At 37.8% G+C, this 26,112-nt stretch overlaps 1 protein-coding gene across 2 annotated transcripts in view; it reads right to left on the bottom strand.

Moving 5' to 3' along the window:
• Window positions 1-26,112, bottom strand: part of myom2b (myomesin 2b) — a 71,122-nt gene that overhangs the window by 32,467 nt on the left and 12,543 nt on the right. For both annotated transcript variants that reach the window (XM_042504297.2, XM_088078892.1), the window contains 29 exons: window positions 24,244-24,332; window positions 23,239-23,289; window positions 22,895-23,059; window positions 22,291-22,452; window positions 21,139-21,280; window positions 20,713-20,912; window positions 19,420-19,473; window positions 19,152-19,279; window positions 17,737-17,920; window positions 17,467-17,641; window positions 17,264-17,385; window positions 16,956-17,143; window positions 16,090-16,216; window positions 15,755-15,933; window positions 14,812-14,926; window positions 13,663-13,825; window positions 13,408-13,514; window positions 12,402-12,446; window positions 11,866-12,002; window positions 11,482-11,626; window positions 10,008-10,070; window positions 9,514-9,581; window positions 8,516-8,629; window positions 8,106-8,193; window positions 6,978-7,016; window positions 5,934-6,039; window positions 5,129-5,195; window positions 4,640-4,736; window positions 804-840 (listed from right to left, as the gene is read on the bottom strand). In XM_042504297.2, coding sequence (XP_042360231.1) covers window positions 804-840; window positions 4,640-4,736; window positions 5,129-5,195; window positions 5,934-6,039; window positions 6,978-7,016; window positions 8,106-8,193; window positions 8,516-8,629; window positions 9,514-9,581; window positions 10,008-10,070; window positions 11,482-11,626; window positions 11,866-12,002; window positions 12,402-12,446; window positions 13,408-13,514; window positions 13,663-13,825; window positions 14,812-14,926; window positions 15,755-15,933; window positions 16,090-16,216; window positions 16,956-17,143; window positions 17,264-17,385; window positions 17,467-17,641; window positions 17,737-17,920; window positions 19,152-19,279; window positions 19,420-19,473; window positions 20,713-20,912; window positions 21,139-21,280; window positions 22,291-22,452; window positions 22,895-23,059; window positions 23,239-23,289; window positions 24,244-24,332 — 3,357 coding nt within the window. The remainder of the gene's footprint in view (window positions 1-803; window positions 841-4,639; window positions 4,737-5,128; window positions 5,196-5,933; window positions 6,040-6,977; window positions 7,017-8,105; window positions 8,194-8,515; window positions 8,630-9,513; window positions 9,582-10,007; window positions 10,071-11,481; window positions 11,627-11,865; window positions 12,003-12,401; window positions 12,447-13,407; window positions 13,515-13,662; window positions 13,826-14,811; window positions 14,927-15,754; window positions 15,934-16,089; window positions 16,217-16,955; window positions 17,144-17,263; window positions 17,386-17,466; window positions 17,642-17,736; window positions 17,921-19,151; window positions 19,280-19,419; window positions 19,474-20,712; window positions 20,913-21,138; window positions 21,281-22,290; window positions 22,453-22,894; window positions 23,060-23,238; window positions 23,290-24,243; window positions 24,333-26,112) is intronic.

Below are 26,112 nucleotides of genomic sequence, written 5' to 3'. Positions count from 1 at the left end.
ACTCTTTGACATTTTAAAATGTTAATTTAAGCATTAGTAAACTGAAAAGCAGCTCTATCTCTAAAAAGTGTATAGTGTTTACAAATACATCAAATGTAAACATGTGCATTATCTTGCACAGAAAGGTGCATTAAAACCGAATCTAATAGTGGGGTGACAGTTTTAACACAACATTACAGTACTAGCAGTTCAGTGAGCAATCACACAAGAATCATCGGCAGTGCCAAAAAGAAACAGTAGTTCCAATGTTTGCAAACAGTAAAACAGCAGCAGAGTAGATACATCAAAAGAGCGGGATGTCTATTGATCCCTAAAATTGATCCTCTTATTGAAAAAGGGTGTGTAGGATCTTTGTGCATCTTGCGGTCAGTAAAGGAAGCTGTGTGTGTAGTAAAAGCTCAGTTCAAGTTGTCTGGCTGAACAGGTCTGCAGGCTTTACTGTACCGGTATCTTCCAAGCAGAAGGTTTTTAGATGTTAAAGGTTAAAATGAAATCTATTTCATCTCTAGAAGATGTAATTTTAATATTCAGTTATAAGCAAAACCACTCTGAAAATGCCAAACGTATTCATGGTAAATGTTTGTGCTTTAAATTTTTTTAAACAAGGACAAATAATATTGTTTTCAGTAACAGAAAATATCTTGGGCAATCATTATACATTACTTAAAACTACCAGGTGTCAAACTTGCTGTGATTAAGCAGTGTGAGTTTGAATGCGAACTCACACTGCATCATTAGCAGAGTTAGTCTGACTAAAAGATACACACAGAAAGGCAAAGAGGGGTTTGAGAGTGCTGTCTTACTTGAGTTTCTGGAACTCCGCAAAGGCCTTCTCATATACTGCAAAAGAAAAAAAACAGAATTTCACTGTTACTGTTCACAACACTAATTGTCTCCTCACTTCGTTTTAGAGTGATACTCCTCTAAAAATCTACCTTTCGAGTATACATATAAAATAGATTTTCATTGCCAGTGACTGCTTCTTTGTAATTGTTCTGCATATAACAATAAAGAACTTGAACTATAAAAAGCAAGGAAGCAAGCAAAGTTTATTTATATAGCACCTTTCACAGAACCCAGTCACAAAGTGCTTCACAAACAGAAAAAATAAATAAAAGATAAATAAATAAATAAAAATAATACCCAGCTAAAACATACAGTGAGAGCAGATAAAAACACAGGATTAAAACATAAAGCACTATATGCTACCCAAATACCTGTCTGAACAGGAAGGTTTTTTTTAAGTGCATTTAAACAACTCCACAGAGTCCAGAGATCTGCATTTGGCAGGCTTGCCGAGTCTTGAAATGTGTCCAAGGAACACTGAGAAAACCTTGGGAGGAGGATCTAAGGGCCCCTCTTGTAGTATGGGGCAGTAGAAGGTCACTTATATATATTGAACCAAGGCCATGTAGGGCTCTATCAGTACGCAAATAAAGATTTTAAAATTTATCCTGAAATTAACGGGAAGCCGGTCAACATGGTTAAAATTGGGTCATATCTGACCATCCGTTGGATTGAGTTAGGAACTGAGCAGTAGCATTTTGGACTGTTTGTAAGCGGTGTAATGAGGATTTGTACTGACCGGTGAAAAGAGAATTATAGCAGTTTAAGCATGAAGAAATGAATGCATGTATTAACATCTTTGTTTCATTTCTTGATTCAGCAGTAGTTTGGCTATGTTCCTGAGATGAAAAAAGCACACTTGGGTCAGTGTCCCAATCTAAGTACTGAAACTCATGGAATGATCAAAGAATATGCCAAGATTACGAGGACTAGATTGACAGGAAGATGACAGGGTACCAAGGTTCTCCTTGACTGTTGATTGGAGGTTATCTGGGAAAATAATCAAAACCTCAGTTTTATCTGCATTTAACTGCAGAAAAGTATTCCCCATCCAGCTCCTAATGGTGATTAAACAGTTTTCCATATAGACTGTTTTTGGAGCTCATCAGGTTTAATGAAAAATACCATTGGATTATCATCAGCATGTAAAAGATAAGAGGCGTTACTGAACTCACAGAGGCAACATGTACACAGAAAATAAAAAAAAAAAAGTCCCCAAAACCGATCTCTGGGGGACACCACATGACAAAGCAGCAGAATCTGACAGAAATTAAACCTACAGAGACTGACATTGTTCTATCTGAGGAGAAGAACCACTCTAATACAATCCCAGAAATGCCTACCATGTTCCTTAGCCTATGGATTCAAGTTTGGTGGTCAACGGTGAATGCTGCGCTAACAAACCATGACTGAATAACAACCAGCATCTACAGTTATTAAAATGTCATTTCACACTTTGAGGAGAGCCGTTTCAGTTGAATGTAGTTTATGGAAACCAGATTGAAATTTATCGAACACCCTGTGCTGCTCCAGTGTTTGAAAAAGTTGTTTTTCAAACAACCTTTTCTAAGATTTTAGAAAGCAGTGGGAGTTTGGATATTGACCTGTAATTCTCAGGCAGGGAAGGATCCATGGATGGTTTCTTTAACAAAGGTTGGACAATAGCCTGCTTAAAATGTCTTTGAACACATCCTGATAAAAAATATTGCCTGTGCAGGGGCAAAACCTTTAAAAACAGACAGGTTGGTAAGATATATAAAGTGCTTGAGGAAGGTTTCATTTTTCCTAGCAAGGCTACAATATCACCTATGGACACAGCACAGAGGAAGTTTAAGATGGATGGGTTGGAGAAACCATTAGTGAGAGGACTGGACAAAGGTGAGATGTTTGCCCTGATGTTTGCAACCTTGTCTGTGAAATGACTGAGAGAGTTATTGCAGTCAAACTATAAAAAACACAGAACCCTTGTTGAAGAGTTGGCTGTTACTTGCCTCTTCATGAACAACTGCTCCTCTTCCAGCATTTATTAAACCCATAAAAACTCATCTCTGCTCATAACATTTACATATTTTAATATGTTTTCCATGAAAGAAAAAATTCTTGATGCCTTATAACAGCTTAGATACATGCTACACCTTTGCCTCATTTGGTATGCACTGAACGATGGATGTGCAAATTAGTCCCGCCCCTCAGCCACTCGCCTGCAGCCCAACCTGCTCACCTTCAACACTGCTCATCAAGCACACAAACCTCTGCTTGTAAACTGTAATAGATAACATGAGCCTTGGGCTTGACTATCAAACAGCTAATAATGTGTTGCTAATGTTAGATTAACCTCTTTTTCATTAAGGATGTAAATTGCACAAAGTCGGACATCCGTGACTTCACATTTTGTCAAAAAAGACAAATAATGGAATGAAAATAATCATTAAGGTAATGAGGAAAAGAAAGCATTTTAAAATTGTGTAGTAGACAGATCACTAAGTAATTGGTTACAATGATGTATGGGTAGATAAAATTATTATTATTATAATTATTTATTATTATTTACATGTTCCCACTCTGAATTTGAAATAATAAAAATCTATCAGCGACAAACTTTTAAGCAGGGGGATGACTTGGCAAATTTAGATTGGTGTATATTAAATTAAACAAGCAGAATCATAAGATTTATCATAAACTTAAAGGAATTCACATTGCTTTCAAAACAACATCTTTAAGATTCCTTTTTAATAGTAATCTTTATATATACATACATATACACAATATATATTCTTATATCCACCCAAAATTGAATAGAATGAGGGGCCAGGGACAACAGCAAACTTTCGTTTTTTTTCTTTTCTTTAAAACGTATGTGTCCCTTTATATCACTCTGTGTCCCCTCTCTTAAGTCAAAGGTTTTCATGGGTCTGTGACTGCAGTGCAGATGGAGCTCTCCATGAGTTGGTTTTTTTTCCACTGCAGCAGTTTGTGACATGAGAGGTGAATAACTGATCTGTCATTCTGTTTAGTTAGTTAATTGTAAAAATTTAAGTGAAATTGAAATTTAGCTTGAAAACTACCAAAACATTGCTAAATTTGGCTTCTCCTCTGATAGTCCTCGTTTCGAAAGTGATGGTCTCGTTCCTTAGGTTTATGATGTATGAAATCCTGGCTGTCTGAAACGATTATTTGTTCACTGCAATACTAAGGCGAAAACAATCAGCCATGGTGTGTGAACATATTAACATGGTTAAAAACTTGATTTTTTCTGGAGGGGGTCCTAAATAAATGTCGGTTAAACAAACATATTTTGGTGAAATTATAAATACACCTCTTCTGGCATAGCTTCAGAACTTGGGAGTAAAACGACATCCAAATTGGTCATATAATTTGTCATATAAGTAAAACATACTGATTATAATGGTAAACAGGAGAAGCTGAATATGCTTAAGAAGAGTTTTGAAGAGTTTCTTTGGATATTTTGATACTTTTTCTTTCATGACACTCCATCCCTATTGGAGTCCATTGTAACCATCATGAATTCAATACAGCGGCAGTTTTGGGTTTTTTTGTTTTTTTTCTGAAAGAGTGAACAGCAAACTTTTTACAGCCAGTTCTCAAGCCTGCGGGGATGAGTGTTTGATACTCAAAAGATAGATTTTGGTTGGAGTATCACTTCAAAGTCTTAAACTACAGACTGAAGCCAAGAGCTCTATAAAAACAAATGTGTTGTTTCCAGCCCTGCTTTTACTGTACTGTCAATAAAAAGAGTGAGTGAGACAGGGAGAGAGAGAGAGGAGGTACTGACCATCACCGCTGAGGTCCAGTGTGCGTTTATGTGAGTTTTCAGGGTCGGTGATTATGATTGAGTATTTTCCTTTATCCTTCTCCACTGGTTCAATCACCTGTGAATCAATCAATCAATTAAAACCCATAAACTAATCAGTGTCTGGCTATTTATTTTTACTTTAATTCATGGTTTGAAAAAGAATCATTCATCTACCAGGTAATTACAATTATAAAGCTTTCAGACAAAAAGCAAAAGGAAGATACGCTGTTTAATTAATTAAGTTAAATGAATTTTTAAATGCATGATGTTTTTACTCATTAGCTACCCCTTCTAAAGGTGAGATTATCCAATTCGTCTCAAAGTTGCCCTGGTATCACCTCTACAAAGGCACTTTGAGGACTTTTGAGCAATAGTACGACTGCCTACAGGGCTTTGTTGTCATAAAACAACTCATGTATGATCCACCTAAGAGGCGTATACTGTTAAGCATTGTAGAGACAATCATACCTCCATGGTTGCCATCGCAGGGGTTCCTCCAATCACAATCTTGTCACTGTGGGAGAGTTTAGTCTCACTGTGGAGGAGAGAGGAGAGGTTTGTGTTTATGTGTTTGTGTAGTGTTTGTGAACAGGGGGAGCCTGTTGCAGAGGTAATAGAAAATCATGTTTACATGCCTGCCTAATGTTATGCACAGGGATACCAATCCCTCTCTCTGCTGCTATCTGTCGCTTTCTCACACACACTCACAGAAAGAGTGTGGAGAGGTCAAAAGTCTAATCTCCATCATTTTACTTAAATAACAGAAAAAGCCTCCACTACCCCCTGTCACTCTTCTTTCTTTCTTTTTATTTCTCTTCATTTTTTTTGTCATGTTTTTCTATCTTTTTGTCCTCCTTTCTGTTCTCCCTCCTTATTTCATAATCTCCAGGGTAAAACAGAGTGCTTTTAAGTGCTGAAAAACCTTGCTTCTTTATAGAAAATGATAGGGGTGGGATTTTTGTCACAAAACAGTTTCATTTTCCTGCAATAACCAGGATAATGAAAACACTTGCCAACAGCCATCACAAGTTTTATTATGTTGCTTATTGTTTTTGCCACTCCCGGCAATTTAACTTGAGAGAAAAGCAGAATAATGTGTTTGTGGTCAGCATGTTTGTGGGCAAACTTAAAAGAATACTCTTATTCCTCCTAAAACCCCTACTATGACTACATATACTGATGTTGTTGTCATTATTTTCTTCTTCTTCCTGGTAGTAGTTGTTGATGGTGTTGCAGTGACAGTGTTATAAGTGTTATAAATATAATTTCTTACCCATGAAACCAGGTGATGTTCATCTCTGAGGTGTAATACTTCATGTGACACTGCAGCTGAATGCCTGTTGCTGTGCAGTTAATCACCAACTCTGCTGCACTGGCTCCTAGAGGAGGTGATGGAGGTGATAGAGGTTATGGAGGGGCACATTTGAAATGAGAATCAGATACATATTTTCCATCTGCTGCTGGATAACCTCGCCTCTTGCTCAGGATTAATCACATAAAATTAAACTTCCATCTGCAGCCATTTGTGGTATCTATTTTAAGACTTCCCTCTTATTGTTACCTTTATCCAGATTGAAGAGCAGAATTGCACTAATGAAGCAGAGTGCAGATTTTGGAGTGCAGACTGTTTGTATGCTGCATTCAATAAAACGTTTCCAGCATCAGAAGCTTTAATAACTTCTTTTTTTTTTTAAGAAAAAAAAGCTATTATACTTCAAAGGGAGTTTTATACTACACTGTCTGTATGGGACTTTCCTCGCTGCACATTACAAGTGTACAAGTGTGTCATCCACCTGGTCACATCACCATGGTTTCCCATTATCACAGTAATGAACCCTCTTCTCCTCTGCAACCACTGCTGTAACAGTTGCTGCAGAGCTGTCAAGTGACTGTCTCTTAAAATAGGAGTAAGATGCTCCTCCACACTGTCACTGTGACAGCGCAGTGGAATTTTAAAGTGATTTCACCACATGATGGCATGATGGCCAAATGCTTCCAGCATGACAACTTCTGCCACACGCTGATAAGTGTGCATGTTTGTGTGTGTGTGTGTGTGTGTGTGTGTGTGAAGCAGTAGGATTTTAAAAACAGAAATGTATCAGGCTGGTGATGGATCTACCAAATCTTTTATCAATGTGGTGTGATTGTGTCGTGTTCAGATAATTTGCACATGATCCCTTCAGTGGTTAGAGGATGATGACAGTGATGTTTAGTACTGTTTTTAATATGGATATAAGAAGATGATTGATGTCTGTGTATATATGTGTGTATATGTGTGTGTGTGTGTGTGTGTGTGTGTGAAAATGCAGATACCCACCAGCCAGTTGGCTGATCTTATTTATGGCATCGTCAAAGACTAGAAGAGAGGCAGAAAAACATGGGGTCAGGGAAAGAGCCAAGAGGAGGGAAAGTCACGATGCTGCCCTCTGGTGGCTGTTTTCAAAGCAAAGTATAGAAAGGTTTGAATAAAACATTTCTCTGAAAACTGTGACTCAGTATTCCTGCTGCCATTATAAACAAATTTACTGAATACTTCTGTTCCTTGCTGGCATCCCAACTTAGGTAAAATGGCAAAAAAAAGTGTGAAGAGCTGTATTTGTCAGTTGATCTCTAATTAAATACTTATTAACCTCTAATTGAGAGGCGACAAAATGGGATCTGAAAAGGACAGAAATACTCAGTTCTGCCATCAAAATGCAAAAAGAAGTACATGCTTGAAGTACTTTGGAGTACTACAGCTGCAACTCTTTGTCAATTGATCAATTAATTTCTTTTGTTCTTTGCATTTTTGGCTTTATTGACAGGATAGCTGTAGACTGAGGGGAATGTGAGGGGGGATGACATTCAGCAAAGGGCTGCAGGCTGGAATCAAACCTGGGTCGCAGCAAATGACTGAGCCTATATGGAGTGCACACACCGCCAGGTGCGCTAGAGGTTGCCCCAATTAATCAGAAGAAAAATTGCAAACTATTTCAGTAAGAGATCATAGGCTTCTTTCTGCTTTTTCGTCATTTTTGATAGCAAAAGACATTTTATAGACTAAACAATCAATTAAATGTGAAAATAATCAGCAGATTATTCAATAATGAAAATAACATTTATTTGCAGCTCTACAGAGTACCAGTTTAAGTTTATTTCATACAAACTTTTACAGGAACATTAAAATGTATTTTCTCAGGAATAAATACAGCCAGCAGGTGAGCGAGCTGTCACATGGGAAGAACTATTTTTATACAGCAGTTGGAAAAGCAAAGTTGGGGGTTTTAAAAATTCATTAGTTTACCATATACAGATACAGCCTATACATTTGGATCTTTTTTTCCCTGTCTCCTAGTTTTTAATGAGCATCAAACTCTTTTTTCACATTATGCTCAGTTAGAAAACCAGCCTACCAGCAAGTCAGTGAATTACTCCCCTAAGTAATCAGCAAGACAGATATGTTTACCTTTTCCGGAGATGTCAATTTGGCTCATATCTTTTCCTCTGTCATCACTAATGGTGGCCTTATAAATTCCCGCTGTCTTCAGTGAAAACTAGAGAAGACACAAAAGACAGATCACATAAAATAGTGTAGAGGACATGGGGAACAGATTTGTTGAATTCTAAATATGAAGACATTGTGAGGTCTGTAATTTTGGAGTGAAGTGTCTTTGTTTTTGGATCTTCAGAGAAATGCTAAATTGAAGGACACCGCAGCATGTTTGGTCACTGACCCAAGTCAGTGACCAAAATATAGCATCCATGCCTTGACTTAGCATAGCCACTGCACTATACTACATTTTTCTATGTGCATGTGTAACCAAAGTATTATACACGGTTTCTTTCAGAAGATTAATAACAACATAGTGAAATTACCAGCTTAATTGGAAGTTTACAGACTCCTGATCCCAGGTCAGGCTTCACATCAGGGATGATCTCAGTGTCTTCTTTATACCAGTGGAACACTGATTCCTTCTTTAAGTTAGCAACCTGCAATAAAAAACATGATCACAAATCTTATTAAAACACAATTAGCATTAAAAAGTAAAAGTTCCTTCTTCTATAGCAACTTTATCATCAAATCCCATAGGCGCCAAATAAGTCTCAGATGGACCCAGCCCAAAATCTGCACTTTTGCACTTACCCATAAATCTGCCTCTAAGAGTCTCTTATCAGTCCTAAACTTAGATGTGTTGCAGCTCATGACGGCCTGTCATTTCACACTTAAAGTGTAACCGGGCCATTGGAGATGTTCTGTGAGTGTTCACACCTTAGTGAAACATGTTAGCAATGCCATAAATGCTGCATACCTCAGAATTTATACTTCATTACAAGGCGAAAATCCAACAAGTCAGTGATGTGTTCAAATTTCAGTTTATTCACCCTAAAGGTTCCATTCAAGAACTTTGGCCCATAGTCCTTTTTCTCTAAAGAATATATATTTCACCCTAACTAATCACTGACACCTATTTTTGCAAAATAGTTGATGCTTTCAAAAAGGCATATGCCTGCTGTGCATAGTTTAAAAATTCTCTCCACCTAATTTACAGCATATGTCCATTATGTTTCCACATTATTCAAAATGCACTTGTTTGGGCTGAACTGACAAACAGATTAAAACAGATGCCGGCTTCAGATTGTCTCCAGGGATATGAACGATACTTTCATTTCCAAATTGTCTTAATTATGTGCTTCATGCTAACAATGCCAAAACAAATCCTGACAGTGTAATTCTGGTCATTTTCAATCTGGACCTTATCATTACACAGCATTTTCACATCCTGCACTCAGCCTCCATAGAATGGCTAATGAGTCACACTCCCATTTGTTTAGAGTGCAAATATTCAATAATTATTGAGTTTGGCTGTGTTTACCTTGCAGACCAGAGTGACAGAGCAGTCATCTCCAACCTGAAGTGACAGGAACTCGCTGAAGTGGGGACCTGAAGTGGATGAAGGCATGAGAAAAAAAGGCCCAGGGAAGACGTGAGCGTAAAACAAATTACTTGTATTTGATTGTATGAGCTCTATTACCTGTCTTGTGTGTAAGTATGGTTTTAAAATTCTTAATGCAAAATACCACTATGGAAACTACATTCACTCCTATGGCAGCTGTTTTATTGGTGTATTGGACGCTATATAATTCTAAATTTGGGATGGTTTCTGAAATGTGAAGAGCCATTTCAAATGAGTCCATTTCAGTTTTAAGGTTTCAACTCCCACTTTAGGTAATGCAGGTCTGTTTCTTTCCCGTACTCTGATGATTAGATCAGTTGTCTCCAAGGCAACATAGTGGCAAGCTGGTCTCAGGCTAAGTGGTGTAGAAGCTCATACAAGCACAAGAGTGGATGATGTTTTGTATTTCTTACCCTCCTTGACTCTGATGTACTCTCTCCTCTGGTATTCAGCCTCAGCCAGCGCTGCCTTGAAACCTGTGTGCACATTCAGATACACATAAACAGAGAATAATTAAAAGATCAAAGTGTTGCTGCTAGTAGTTGATATAGATTGTCAGTGGATTAGCTGGCTAATGGTCCTCTGTATGAGAGAGGAATCACAATTTGTGAAATCAAGCTACCGTATTTGAATCTTTGCGTGTCCTTCATATATACAGTAACAGTGTCATATCCACGTTTACATTTATGAGCTAACATTTCTATAATGTAGTCTTTTTTACTAAAGGTGCAGTAAGTCAAGAACATATATTGTATACTATACACTTCATATGTTTCTGAAGGCTGTGTTCATTCTAGCTGCAACTTGTCTGCACTGAATAGCACAGAGGAAAATAAGGATTTAAACATCGCAACTCGTTTTTGCACACGTAAGCCCACTCATTTACAAAATAGACATTCAACAGAAAACTGGGCATATGGTTATTTCCACGAAAAGTTTGACATTAATCAACACGGACATGAGCGGAGGCTATGATCAAATCTCATGTCAGGTCTCAAATTGTGCATGCAAGTTTGAGTCAGCGTGGACTTGCAGTGCAGCAAAGTATATCTGGCTGAGGTGGAGAATTGCTATTGGACCATCTTCTGACTAGCGTCTAAGTATTGGCAGCCAAATATAAATCACTTAAAAATGTATACATGGACATGCGCTCTTTATCAAAGCTCGAAGTTGCTTGGCTCTGTGGGACTGACTACATGCTGACTGAAGGCTGGACAACACTGTAGCCCTGCTCTAATTCAATTGAAACTCTTTTTTTTTAATCAAAAACACTGACAAGTCAAAGCATGCTTAATTTGTTTATCATTGAAATTTCATTTAAAAAAAACTCTGCGGCAGTACTTAAACTCTAGTAGCCTGGGCAATTACATTTTTAATGTTGTCCGGCTTGGAAAATGGGTGGTGTATGTCTCCTTCAAAACCTGTCATGCCCGAAATGGAAGAAGCCATGATATGCATGGCCATGCCTTTCTCAGTCTGGGTCAATTATAAGCTTTTACATGAATACAATAACAATATTTATATTGTATAATATATAGCTGAATATGATTTATGTGTGTAGACTATAGGTTGATATATGTCATGGTTTAATACTCCAATCTCAGTTCGACTGTCATGAGGGTCATGGACTCAGCAGCAACATTGTATATATAGATTTTTTTTTTTTTTTTTGGTCAGTCTTTCCTTGTTTTTTTTTTTTTTTTTTAGTTTCATAGCACTGTAAAACCTGAGTGGATAAACATGTTACTATTTACTGATCACAATTCTGCGATTGATGATTAATGATGATAGACGGTAGTCAGTTTTAGCTGGATTGTACATGGTTTTACCAGTTCAGAGAGACCATGGAGATGCTGGTAGTGAGAAATCAGACTTGGCCTCTCTTACCATCTCCAATCAGAACCAGTGAGCTCTGTCCTTTGCCTCCTCCATCTGTGATCTGGCAGGTAAATGTCCCCTCATTTTCAACAGTGAAATGGTCCATGATGAACTCAATAATACCTGTAGAGACGTCATGACCCATCTTGTTGGGCTGCAGAAAAATAGAGTTGGTTGTTGTAAAAAATGTCATATTATACTCTAAGACAGACTTTGTGAATATGGATACATTTTCTACAGTGGCTTAAATGTTGCAACATGCAGCTGAATGAATCATGGTCAGTGTGTATCGAGGGAACACAGACAATTCTTTCAGCTTGAGGCCAGTGTAAGAAGAATTTTTTCCATTTCTCAGTACTGTGTGTCCATGCCTTAAACTACAGTGTATCTTACATCAGCTCCAGACAGTTCCTTGTTGTTGGCAAAGAATTTGTAGGTGACATTGGAAGAAATCTCTTCAGCCTGCAACCAGAATCTCATTCTGCCTCTTTCCAAAATCTTATAGGCCAATTCTGATTTCAGCGGGATGACTAGAAAAGAGAAGAAAGCAAGCCTATGGGTGCAAATACATTATTTCACATATATACTAATAACTGTAACCAAACTGCCGTTACTTTATTAGTAACAGGAGAGGAAAGGAGGCAAAAGAACAGGTGAGGTGAATAGTGGTTAGGCAGGTGATGCAAAAGCAGGTAAGACTTTTTGGATCAAATAAAAAGAGAAATGTGCTCCTAAGAGAAGAAAGAAATCTGAAAGGTTCAAAGCGATTCAGAACAAAGCAAAATGAAGGCGTGAAAGGGAGAAACTGATAAATACAGAAAGTGGGTAAAACAGATTAGACGCAGCAGAGAAAAAGGGTAAGAAGAGAGATTAAAAGGGACAAAGAGAGAGATTATGAGAGATCCAGAGAGTCAGCCAGAGGTACCTACTTGGATGTCTGATATCATAGCTGAGTGCCAGCATCTTTGCCATCTCTGAAACAAAAAGAGATGGCTTATTCATTTCATGCAACCATGGGCACAACAGGGCAATCCAAATGCACCTTACAGTTTGTACATAAATGTTATTTTATCATGACGGATACTTCAGGTACCAAGTTTGGAGTTGGAGAAGTTAATACTGCAGTTGTGTAAATTAAAACCTGCAAATAAGTGCACAAACTCCTAAGACTGAAGCTAATAAATTCACAGGGAAGACAATATGTTATTGCTGTTATTATGGCTGGGTATCAGAGCTTTCTCAAGTACCTTTAATACAAGTGACAGAAATCAAATAGTAGGAGTTTAAAAATTATTGTAAGTTAGACTGAAAAAACTGTAGGACATATACAAAGCAATCAGTGTAAGGCTCACAGAATAATAATGTTATAGCCTAGTAGTGTAGTGGTGCAATAGCAGGGAAAATATTGCAAAATTTCCTGACAGAAAGCTCTTTGCCATGAAGACGTGGTTTAAAACACACACACGCACAGACTGCCCCAAGCTTGGAGAAATTTTGTGAGCAATGTGCTCGGCTAGTATTCATCAGATGTGTAATGAAACTGTTTGTTGCCTACGTGCCAGTGTGATAGTTATTAAGCACTGTCTCATTGCTTTCATCTTTATTTCATCCTACACATCGCCTCACTTCTTCAATACATACTTTTGATGTTGCAGTACAGCTGTTCACTGATCAAGGCACGAAATACATTTGCATGCAGATGGAGGAAACAAATATTTAATACCATTTAATGTAATGCTGACAAGACGAAGATAACAGCAAAAATTCAAAATACATCATGTCAACAGGAATAAATCATCTGTCAATCTAGGTTGTAAATAACTGAAGATTATATAAATGATAGTTTAGTTTGTAGAAACAATCTTTAATTTCTTACATTTCTGAACATTTTGAAAGCAAGAGTCTGTCTGAGTGGTTAAGGTTGGTAAATCCTACCTTCAGCAGAGATTTTATAGCTTGATGACACTCCCTCTGTGTTGGTGACAGAGACAGAGTATGTTCCAAAGTCCTCTTTCTCTGCGTTCTTAAAGATCAGCTTAGAACTATAATGCAGGAAAGGAGAGAGACAAAGAAAGACAGATGATGTATTTTTTACAGTATCCAACTGTTCACATATCAATTTATATATATATATATATATGTGTGTGTGTGTGTGTGTGTGTGTGTGTGTGTGTGTGTGTGTTTTCTTACTGGCTGCCCTCAGTCTTAATCACTACTCCTTTGGAGAAATCTGTAATTTCTTTATAATCTTTCTTCCAGATGAACTGAGAATCGTCAGTGATTTGGCACGACTCAAATGACAGAACAATGTCACCTGTCTTCTCATCCACAACACAGGATACCTCCTGGGTACCTTGAATACACAGAGACAAGCACACACAAGTGATCCTTTTGAACTTGTTTCAGTCTCCAAAAAAGGGCGCAGTAGGAATTATCTGTAGATCTTATATGTAGGCTTCCTGCACAGGATAGAAAAGTGTGGAATTTGATTTCAGTAATTTCTGTCTCTGGATAATAATGGGGAAAAAAGAACTGAGAGTACAGGAAAATTTTAGGTTTCCTCTATTCTGTTTTCTAAAATATAAAATTCAGAATTCTCTTGAGATGAATTGATCAAACATGCAGTTTTTCAAGGCTTTTAGAGTGGGCAGCCAAAATGTTAACCACTGGGTGAGTGAGTACGGGCCAGAGTGAGGTTGATGTCATCGGAAGCAAGTCAAGAAGTATGGCATGCAACTGGAACACAGTGCTTCCTCTATGCCCGTATGTCACAGCTAGCAAAACCCAGTTGCCTTTTAACTACCAAATTAGTTTGAATTAAAAAATCTTATGCATAGCATCTAAAATAACCAAGTATTACTCTTTCTGAACATTAATGAGTTATGCAGTGATGTAGTTTTAATAAAAGTAACTGGATTATCTGTCAAGCAAAAGGAAACGTTCCCTTTGTGAATGCACTCATCATCATTTCCAAGGACACAGTGAAGAAACAAGGCTGCACATATGCTGTGAAAGTTAAAATATTTAACTATTTTCAACTCATTCCCACTATTTGTACTCAGATGTCAAATATGGTCTGAAAATCTACAGAGACGTGTGGAAATTTTAGTCTGAAGAAGTAAGGAACTCTGTATATTTCAGTGGGTTTTTTTCTTCTTTTTTTTAATCAGCTCCACTTCACACTTTCATCTTGCCTCCAGCACTTTAAAAAAAAGTGCACGATTCCAACTAAGCAAAGCTGTGTGTTGACTATGTTGTGTCTTTTGACTTTTTCAAAAACTTAAAATGCTGAAGATGATAAAAATGTTAAAATCTCCTACTGTTTATGAATAATGTTACCTTCCAAAGCCTTGGCAGTCACAGGGTCAGAGGGCATGGAGGCCATCCCCACTCCTGCAGCATTGACCGCACGCACTCTGAAAACATAGTTACTGCCTGCCTCCAGACCTGTTACCTAGAAAACAAACAGACAATAAAACCATCAAGTGTTGATGCAGGGAGTACAGCTGTGATTTTTTTGTATACATACACTGGTATTATTAATAGGTTTGGGCAAATTTGTTGCATTCACTTTTTAGCAGAATGTTTTTTCCACAACATTAGAAACTGTTGCTGTTTCAGATTTCTGAGATAATTGTTTTGTAGATGAGATGGTGACAGCAATAATAACAAGTTCAATTTTGAACTTTTTCAATAGGTCACAAAATATTTTTTGCTTTACATAGTAATGAATTATACAAAATGTTGAGTTCTCTACTGATTTGCCAGTGGCACATGAGAAACGTCACCTAATTGATGGTACTTTGTAATTCTATAGCCAAACATCCATCTGCCTCAGTAACTGAGCTCAGCTAGTAACTGTTTATTTTATCCACTAGATGTCAGTGTCACACAGTTGAATGTAAGTTCACATCACTGCAATTTACATAATTTCTTAATTATTTTACCTGTTTCCAATGTCATCTGCTCTTTTATATGCACTTTCATGCTTTTGTTTCCCTGTTATTGTTGTTGTTTTTTTTTTTTTTTTGCTTACTGTAAAAAAAATTAAATTATTATTATTATTATCATTTTTTATGAACCAGTCCTATTATGTTATGGTTTATTCACCTGGCTCCTTAAAACATTTGAATAAATAAAAAAGTTGTAAAATGCTTGATTGATGATTAACTGACTACGAACTAATCAAATAATCAACTAATTGCTTTAGCTCCACTTAACTTTTATGTCAGATTGCATTGTATTCAGATAGTAAAAAGAACCATAATAAAGATGCACCCACCTTGTGGAAGCGGTGACTGACAGCTTCCTTGTTGGAAGTGGTCCAGTCAGATGTGCCCGCCTTAGCGTACTCCACGTGATAACCTGTAACTGGTCCAGAACCAACATAGACAGACTTTTGCCACTCGACCACCACTGACTTATCTCTCACTTCACAGAAAGTCAGGTCGTAGACAGGGCCTGAAGGACACACAGAATGAGAGAAGAAGACATACAAACCCATGTTTACATTACTATATGTGAAGACATTTCAATGATTGCCATAAACTTGTAGAGGTTTCATGTTTTTTTGAGTTTCACAGGGAGCGAGTCAGTCAGGAGATGACTTTTACTAACCAGGCTCCGGCATAGTCCAGGCCTCACAGGTGAAGTCGGCTGAAGGTTTGGCTGCAGGTCCAAGGCCAGCCATGTTGGCTGCATACACCTGAAACTGATAGACTGCTCCCTCTGTCAGGCCCTCTACCTGTCGATAAAAGGATATTTACATGCCAATCATCATTATCTTGAACAAACTGGCCACGTTCCAGACTCACACAAGCCAGACCAGCGTTATATAGTGGGTAGTTGTGGTGAATGTGTGCTTGGCGAAGTTATCCGGTAATCCATAGTTGAAGTCTGAGCAAAACGGAAGTAAGAGCATCTTTAGCTTTTGTACTGTGGCGTATTTTCCAGTAAAATGCATTGTTACAGTGGTGTACATATAACTTAAACTACAGTTTAGGGCGATACAAAGGACTGTTGGCTCCACAAACAGCCCCCTCCTTTTTTCCCACTGATATCCAAACACACATCTCAACCTATCTCTCGACTTATTGCTTTCTTAGTTAGTACAACCCACATACGGTGACATGCAGTTCTATGTTGCTGGTGTGTCCAGCTAGTAGCCTTAAGTCTCATTTGAGCAAATTAGCTTGATTTTACAGGAAGAGAAAAGTCATGGATTTTATGTGAAAATACTCTGATACTAATTTTTGACAAATGTTTGGCAACGAGAGATCAATGATCAGTTAACACAGGGATAAAGGATTATAAAGGGGGAATAAAGTATGTTACTTGAGCCTTGTTGTGGTAATGGAGAACAACAAACTGAAGTATTTGTATGCAATTTATGCTAAAACTGTTGCTCCCTCTTCAGTTTGTTTTCAAGTTTTAAGGTAGACTTACAGTAACGACAGAAAACAAGTCATCTTAAATTACTGTACCTTATAAAGTCTTTCTGAGAGTGGTGGGATGTGAATCTCCCTCCACATGGTTGTTCCGCTGCGCCTTTTGTCAGCATAATACTCCTTGATTTTTGCTCCTCCAGAGTGAAGAGGTTTCTTCCAGTTCAGAACCATCGAATGGCCGTCACAGTTCAGCAGTGCAATGTCATAAGGAGCGGATGGGGTGGCTGAAAAGGCAGAATTTTAATGATTATAATTACAATAAGAATACTTAAAAATCATCAAAGTTATCCGCGATCCAGCAGCGATCTAGTTCGAAACAGATAACAAAATATATTAATACTGACTTAGGGCAGCCTTAACAGTCAGAGGTGCGGACTCCTGGGATTCATCACTCAGACCAAGCTCATTGATAGCCTGGACACGGAACACGTAGGTTTCCCCTGTGGTCAGACCGCTGACCACAAACCTGCAGAAACAGAATTACATGCATGGTTAAATATAACCAACAATTACAGAAAGACACATTTTTGTTTGGTTTCAAACATACTTTGTGCTCCCGCGAGGTTTGTGATTGGCCGAGGTCCAGTCTTTAGACCCCTTCACACACTGGTCGATGTAGTAGCCAATCAGATTGTTGGGCTCTTTTGGAGGAGCCCACTGGATGAGGACAGAGGTGTCCGTTTCCCTGGTAGCAATTACCTGACCAGGTGCAGATGGCACACCTGAAGACAATTAATAACATAACAGAAGTTTAAGTCTGGATTTATGCCACTGGAGAAATTTGTGTAACAATGAAAAGAAATGGACAGAAACAGACCTTTGAGTTCCAGAGTCTCAACAGGTTTAGTTGGCTCTGATGGCTCACTGTTTCCATAGATATTGGCAGACAGTACTCTGAACTGATATTGTTTGCCCTCTGCCAGATCAAAGACAGCATAACGGGGAGATCGAATAGGAACCTGAGTGTTCACACGCTGCCAAGCACCACTGTCTGCAACACTCTGTGGAGATAGAGAAAGCATGCCTACTGTTAGTGTACATCTGCACACATAATATGTTATGCTACATTTATTGCAGATCTTTAGTAATTAAGTTAATATCACCAGTATAAATAGTAAGATCTAGCGGGGTGATTAGACAACTGTTTTTTTTTTTCAACACACATGAAAACTACATATTACAGAAGTGAAGAATACTAGTGTGTATATGTATGTATGAAGAGAACTGCATACAGTGTAGCAGGCGGGCCCTGTTCATTACTATGAAAGTTGCTTTGTGAAGCTAAAAAATTTTTTATTTATTTATTTATCGGTATAAAAATCCCAGATCCTCTGCACTGTGTAACCCATAAAGCAAGAACACTGGAGACTTTGCCAGCCAAGCAGCTAACTTTCGGTTTAGCCAATTGCTAACTTCAATGGGAATAAAAAAATTAATCCTGCAAGTCCTCTAGACTTTCAAAATGTTATCAATTCTTGATGGAGAAACGAGTCATTTTGTGAAGGCTGACGCTCAAAAAATGGATCCACTAATTTACAGATGCCTCTTTCAAAATGTAACTCGATTGGAAAAAGTCTTTTTGGGCCCCATTACACCACGTGATGGACCCGGAAATTGTAATTCCACCGTTGGGCTGTTATGTCAAATTGGCTTCAAAGCCCACTGCTGTTAAAGCTTGAATGTACGCTGTACAGAATTACTTGTATGGTCACAAATATAGTTTGCTTGCTATCAGTGTATTGGCTTTGTTAACTTCAAATCAGTCATTTCAGTTCAATAACACAACCACACAAACACAACGGTAGCCTTTACCTCTTGATTTCGAGATGGGGTTTACAATACAGAAAAAAACACTGTGACACTACTAGTAAGATGTACATTGGGATTGCAAGAACAGCTAATTGTGATCATTTTTGACTGATCTTGTGATTATGATACTATTTCTGATATTAGGGAGAATTATCATTTTTACAACATTCTTCTCATTTTCATTGAAAGATATTAAAATGATTATGGTGCGATTTTTGCGGGGATCTGTACGAAACAAAGATGTTTTCCTCAGGGTGTAGAATACGATGTATTGCCTCCTGTAATTTGAATACCGCGGTAAGCCATATTTTGATTTTGATAAAATTTCACATAATTGTCCAGCCCAAGTGTAAATCCAAGTTTTATGTAGTGTAGTACTCAAAGCAGCACTGATGACAACATGATATGAGAACAGTTTGTTACCTTTTCTATGTAGTACCACATAGGAGCCTTGCTGGAATATGCAGGGGCTTTCCAGCTCAGAACCACATATGTCCTGTCTATCTCTGAGATAGAAATTCCTGATGGAGCACCTGGAGGCTTTCCCTCAGCTACACAGAAACACACAGAGATGACAAATACACATACACAAACTGCATTCCCAAACACATACTGTTTTCCGTCTACTCTGTACAGAATTATACTAGAAGGATATTGCAGATAATTATAATAATTTAGATTAAATACTCACCTTCGACCTCATCATGGTAAGACACAACATCCAGTCTTCCTCCAAGTTTTTTGGCTACAGGATGATTAAAAAAAACCATTATCACCAATCTGCTTTATGTGCATCTTGAATTTACAGAGCTGCATTTATTGTTGATGTCTTTATTTTAAACTAGAAATTCATATAAATGTTGGTCTGTGTCTCTTTTAAAACTTATCAAATCAGTACAATGGGATGCGATTACCTGTTAATCATATTATATAATCAACTTATATGTCTGTTTTTGATCAATTACAACAAAAGTACCAGTTATTCTTAAGACTGCAAAAACCAAGAAACACCATTTAAACATGTATCAAACTTCGTACAATGAAAATTATGTGCAGCAAAGTCCAAAAAAGCAATTTAGTCAGTGAAGTGAAATGATCAGACATTAGACAGTTCTGCAGTATCTTGAAAATAAAGAGGAAATGTGACCTGCCTGAATTTACAGTGTAGTAATGTAAACTATTTACATTTAACAATATTTTTTGCAGTGTAATAACTGCACTTCAACCACATCTCATCAACATATCAACAGCAACATAACTTGTAATTGTTTACAGTCAGAAAACATATATTACTGTGAATTTGCTAAGTTGTTTGAGTAAAAAAAAATGAGCATGTAGATTTGCAATCATTTGTGAATTAACTGATTAGATGATTGAAAGAAATTTAATCATCAACTTTCTTGATAACCAATTAATTGTTTCAGTCATTTTTCAAGCAAAACAGTAAAAAATGTGCTGGTTCCAGCTTCCTAAATGTGAGAATTTGCAGATTTTCTAATAAAAGATAGATAGATCGATAGTTTTTTTTCTATGGGAAATTGTGATTAATATTTTTCACTATTTTTTAAAAATATTTCATAGACTAAATGTTTTTTTCAATTAATCGTGAAAATAATGCCCTACTGGCATACTATCTTACATACTATTATACTGCACAACCCTCAAATTGATATGAAATTGTCTTGTGCTTAAATTTCATCCAATCCACTTACTGTCAAAAAAAACTAAACTGAAAATGTGAAAATGCTCATACACAGGCTATACGATGAACTGCTTTTGTGTCCAGTCAATATAAGAAAGTAAAACAAACATTTATTAACTGCAAGAAATCTTTACTTTAGATTCAATCCAAACATATCAAAAAAGCAGTGACATTTGGCATGTCATCAATGACAGGACACATTCCCTCAAGTCTACGACTGACGTAATATAAAAAGCATGAGTGACTTTTCTCACACTAATCACTAATCCAGTTAAAACCCACCATGGAGCCTCTCAAACTCAGTGGGGTCCAGTGCGGCGATAGGATCAGACATGCGAGATGGTTTGCTGATGCCATGCGAGTTGACTGCTCTGACTCTGAAGTAGTAGGAGTGTGCCTCAAACAGCCCAGAAACTGGATATTTACAAATCTTAATGGGGTGATCATTGCATTGAGCCCAGTTTTCAGTTCCAACCTCACACCTACAAAATCAAGATCAGAGGAGACAGGGAAAGGAGAAAAGGAGTTTAACATTTTCAGAGTAGAGCTTAAAACTGCTTGAGAAATTGAGAAAAGGGAAGGTTTTCATGTACCATACCTAAAGACAATAACCCCTTCATATGTACAGATACATGTGATGACTTATAATAATCAGTGTTCATGTAGGTCAGTTTATATATTTATGGTGCTTATATCAGAAACTGTTACTTGTCCACAAAGTATCCCAGGATTGGTCCCTCTGTGGTGGTATTTGGGGGCTTCCATGACACAATGACATAGTCTCTATTGGCATCGTGGATCTTGATGTCCATAGGAGCACCAGGTGCATTAGGGACAGGAGGAGGACCATCTACAGAGGAAGAGACACAATGACATTTTAATAATCGTATTATAAGTTAGTAATACATTTTCAAGTACTCGTGGGACTTAGTGTCTTTAGCTTCTGTACTGTGATGTATTTCCCAGTGAAACTTAATATTTGATCAGTGAACAGTTACAAGACGGCTTAAATCAAATCCTTTGCATTTGATTTGACCACTTAAAGAAGTTAGCAGTCTTAGAGTTTAGATTAATACAGAGCTACTGCAGACTGCTGGCTTCACACACACACACACACACACACACACACACACACACACACACACACACACACACACCTCTCAACGTTAGATCAGGAGAAGGTAAAGATGAATAAATGAATGAATCTGATTAATAAACAAACGAATTAGGCCTCAGCCATATTAATTTGTGTGAAAACAAAACATTTAAAATTCATAAGTGAAACCCTGGTGATGATACACCTCTGGGATAGTAGTATCCCTCCAGGAGAGAGAGAGGAAACCCGTCATATGCTCCATGTAACATTAGTTACTGAAGCAGTCACAGATACTGCTTTCCTCAGGTGAATAGAATCTAGCCAATGGGCCGTAACCACAGCACAAACGAAGACACACTGAGGTAGCATGCTGTTACTAGTTAGCTAACTGTGTCATAGCTCTGTGTGACTAAAAGTTACAGCAGGATTGATTGATATATGTCTTGATATTATTTGTATTATTCATACTAACTTACATAAGCACACATCAGGGGTTTTTTTACAGAAAAGAAAAAAGGATTGGGTTTTGATACAGGACTATGAGGAAATTGATTTTTTGCAATGTTTTGGGGCATGTATTGTTAAAAAGGTGCTCAAAAATAAAGGGGATGTGATCTAAAAGGGTAAAAAAAGGCATTATTCATTTAATTTCCACATTTAATAAATATATTAACAGGGTTCTTTCAAATGTATTGCATCATGTCAACAGCAAATCAATAACAATTAAATAATAGAAATCCTGAATGAATCTATGACTCAGTTACCTGCGACAGAGACAAATGCACTGTGTTCAGCAGTGCCTCCTTTCGTGACCATGCGCAGTGTGTAGAGGCCTTCATCCTCTTTATAGAGATTCGGCAGAGTCAAGGTGCTCACTCCTCTGCCAGTTTCAATCTTCACCCATTTAGAGTCAAACAGACGTGTGTCTGGAAACGAGGTAGGATCATGAATTCAGTGTCCCTTCTTACATACTCCTTCGAAAACTCCATTCTTAATTAATTTAGCAATATGTCTCTATAAATTATAAATGAGGCTTGACTGCATATATTGATCTTGAATATCAAAAGTTAAACCAGTTACAATTTGCTTTTAATCCCACATGATACCTTTAATGTAATGTCTATGGACACACAGCAAATCAAACAAAGCATTAATTGGGGGGAAATCACAAAAGTCTATTTAAATACTTCCACTATAATTAATTAGCAATGAAAACAGTGTCCGTAAGATATTCCCATTTTTCCACTGCTGTGCCTCTGGCTGCATGTCGACTAGATTGGGTCTGGTAGTGGCAGTGGCAGCCAGTATATATTACCAGCAATTAAAGTGCAATTACTTTGTCATTTAATGCTCCTTTATAACAATTACCATCTCGATACCACTGTGCCTCAGGCTGCAGGTTGGCAAGGTTGGGATTCAGGGTCATGGTAGCAGTCAGAGTGGCAGATCCTCCCTCAGAGGAAAACACTGGCCCAAACTTCTCCAGAAAAGTGATGTGGATTTTAGTGTAATTGATCTTGGGAAGCATGGCAGCTGAGAGATTGGGGAAAAGGAAAAAATGGAGAATAAGAGAGCGAAGGGAACAGTGCCAGTGGCAACAGCATGTTGCTTTAAACACTATTCGAAAAGAAACACAGATTTTGTACTCGTGAGAGTTTTCTTGTAATTTCTGGACATATTTAGACAGGGCTGGAGGTAAATATGATGCTTACCAGTGAAAGGCAGCCATGCATATGAACAGGACTCCTCCTCCTGCTTGAACCCTACATTATTTAAAAAAAACACAAAAAAGTTCAACATTAGCAGCTGACAGTTGTAGTGATTAAGGCTAAGAAATTGGTGAACATCCAGATAGACGGTAACCATTAGAGATAATCAACCTATTATTTGGAAATGTGGAGTGACCCAAGGTGACCACATTTGAACAAGAGGATGGAGCTGTGCAGAGCTATTAAATGACAGTTGAGATGTGGCGTCATATTGCATCATATCATTGAGGTGCAACATGTGCAGTAAAATCTGCACTTGCCAAAAGGCTCAACAGCTGGCGAACTAATCAATCATATGGGGATGATTGATTAGTTTAACTGAGACGTCCATGTTCTGCCATGGGTTGTAATATATTATATGCAAAGAAAAAATATATGGGCGTAAAATTACAATTCTGCAATTACTGAAAGGTTTTTTAATAAAAGACTATGAACAAATGCTTTATATTTGAAAATCATTCTACTGTATATGGGCCGCCATCCGTTTGTTCATGTATAGAACAAATATTCATTAAAGTTTGATGGCCACATGAGGGAATGACTTCCTGTGGCGCTCTGTGGTACCTCTTGGAGGAATAAGTCTCGCGCTCCATGTACTCCTGTGTTTGACCAGCACATCACGGAGTGAGTGGAAGACATTGTCCCAGATGACACATAACAAAGCTGGTCCTGCACCTCTTCATCAAGTTTACTATTACATGTACTGGGTCCAAAAACTTAATGTATATTCACAACTTATCTTAAGTTTAAAGTTAAGAGATGTCATTGTGCATTGAAAACTTGACCTCTAATACATTTCAATACTTCGTGAGAGCCCAGAGATACCCTCTTGCAACAGATAAAACGAGCTAGAACTTCACAAGTCTGGCTTAAACGCAGCATGTTCTGATGGGACTCTATGATCACACTACAGCATCAGATACAGGGTAATCACATAGAGATACTTACTCTTGACAATGACGGAGGCCTGACTGGAAGCCTGTCCATGGGAGTTACAAGCCACAACAGTGTACTGGGCGGTATCATCGATTGAGCATCTATAAGTACACAATAAAACACAGGGTTACGTGTCAATATCCCTATCAGGATGATCAAAAAATAGATCTTAACAAAACTATGAGGGTTTTATCCTAGCAAGGTTCTTAGTCACCTCATATCAAGCCCTGGATGTTTATGTGAGTCTTTAGTAATGTGTACAGTCATCTACAAAAACATGGAAAATGCCTTCATTCCAGGCTCACTGTATATCCACAAAGATCTGCTCCTACAGGACTAACTGTAAACCCCTTAAGTAGTGCCAACAGGGATATGCCATTACAAGATGTATGAAACTAATGCACCAAATGAGCAATAATTTCCCACACGGATGCATTATGTTGCCAGGGATTATCAGCAGCTGAGTGGGCACAGTAAAGATTGCGAAAACCCTTTCCGCACATACAGTACAATCTACAGTACTGCCAGGTAGGATAGATGTTTGAACAAGACTTGGCATTAGATGTATATGAGGAGACAGTGCCACAAAACTGAAACATAATCTTGTCATAGTAAGAAGATGACAGTGCTTTTGAGTCGGATTTTCAGAAAAAAATGCTTATTCTATAAACTGCTAAATGCATGCTGTAGTCAATTTACAGGATGTTGTACATCACCATCTCTTGCGTGAGTAAAGTAAGTAAGAAAGTTTATTTAGAGTTGCACCTTTCACAGAGCAAAGTCATGAAAGAGCTTCACATGAGTGCAATTGTGAAAAAAGAAGATCATGAACAGTAAAAAGAAATGAACAATAAAACATAAAGCAACAACAGATCTTAAAAACACACACATCTACAAATACTAGACAGTACAGGGCAAGGCAAAGGGAAATACGTTGGTCCTTAGCTGCTTTTTAAAAGCGCCACAGACCAGTATCTGAGTTACCACTTCAACGGCATAATCAACATTTATTCTCAATCGAACACAAGGACTAACCAGTAAGCCCTGGTAAGAAGACCTCATTGATACAAGGATATGCAGAAATGCCTGACCATGCTGGGTTCTTTGTGAAAACAAGAACTTTAAATGAATCTTGAATGCAAAGAAAGTACGATAATGATAGAGGATGGAGATTAAGAATGGATTCCACTAAATCATATGTACGAGTCAATGTTTCATACATTAGGTATCTACATGTGGTGGTAGCTGATGCGTGGATGCGGCCCTTTGTATTACTCTGTGCCCCCTCTCTAAATTTGGAGGATTTTAGGCATCTGGAAAACTCTTTGTGAGTTCTTGTTTTCCTTAGCAGCATTTCGTGTAGTTTGAGTCAAGGGGTGTATAATTGATCACTTGATCTGATCAGAGCTGATCAGATAAGAACGGTGTATGAGAGGACCAGCTGCTGCACAGGCAAGTGAAAGCAAATTTTTAGAACCAGCAAAATGAAAGGTTATGATTCACTTTCACTGTGCCTGGCATTTTGCAGCTCCTCTGTGCCCAGAGAGTGTGGTGCAATGAATAACCAAGAGGTATATATATTACAATAGTGCATCTAATGAGCAGTCCAGCTCTAAAAAACAGAAAATCAATATGTGGTGTCCCATGTTGATATTATGGTGGGCTGCCACATACAGATGACTGCGTGGGAAACCCTGTGAGATGTTGCCCCTTTTGTTCGCTCCAAAGACATATGGCCAGAGAAATTTTGACAATCTTAGCAAGCCCCAAGCAAACTGCAGAAGCTTCTGATTTAGTACAATTATTTTTTGTGCTCAGATGGTGCCAACGCAGAGAACTGCATTTACAGGCTGAGATGCATGTGGGACAGATGTAGAGAGA

The sequence above is a fragment of the Plectropomus leopardus genome, chromosome 1 (assembly GCF_026936395.1).
Source record: "Plectropomus leopardus strain MGB_pleo_1.0 chromosome 1, ASM2693639v1, whole genome shotgun sequence".
NCBI classification, from domain to species: domain Eukaryota; kingdom Metazoa; phylum Chordata; class Actinopteri; order Perciformes; family Serranidae; genus Plectropomus; species Plectropomus leopardus.
This window is presented reverse-complemented; position numbering and strand designations above follow the sequence as displayed.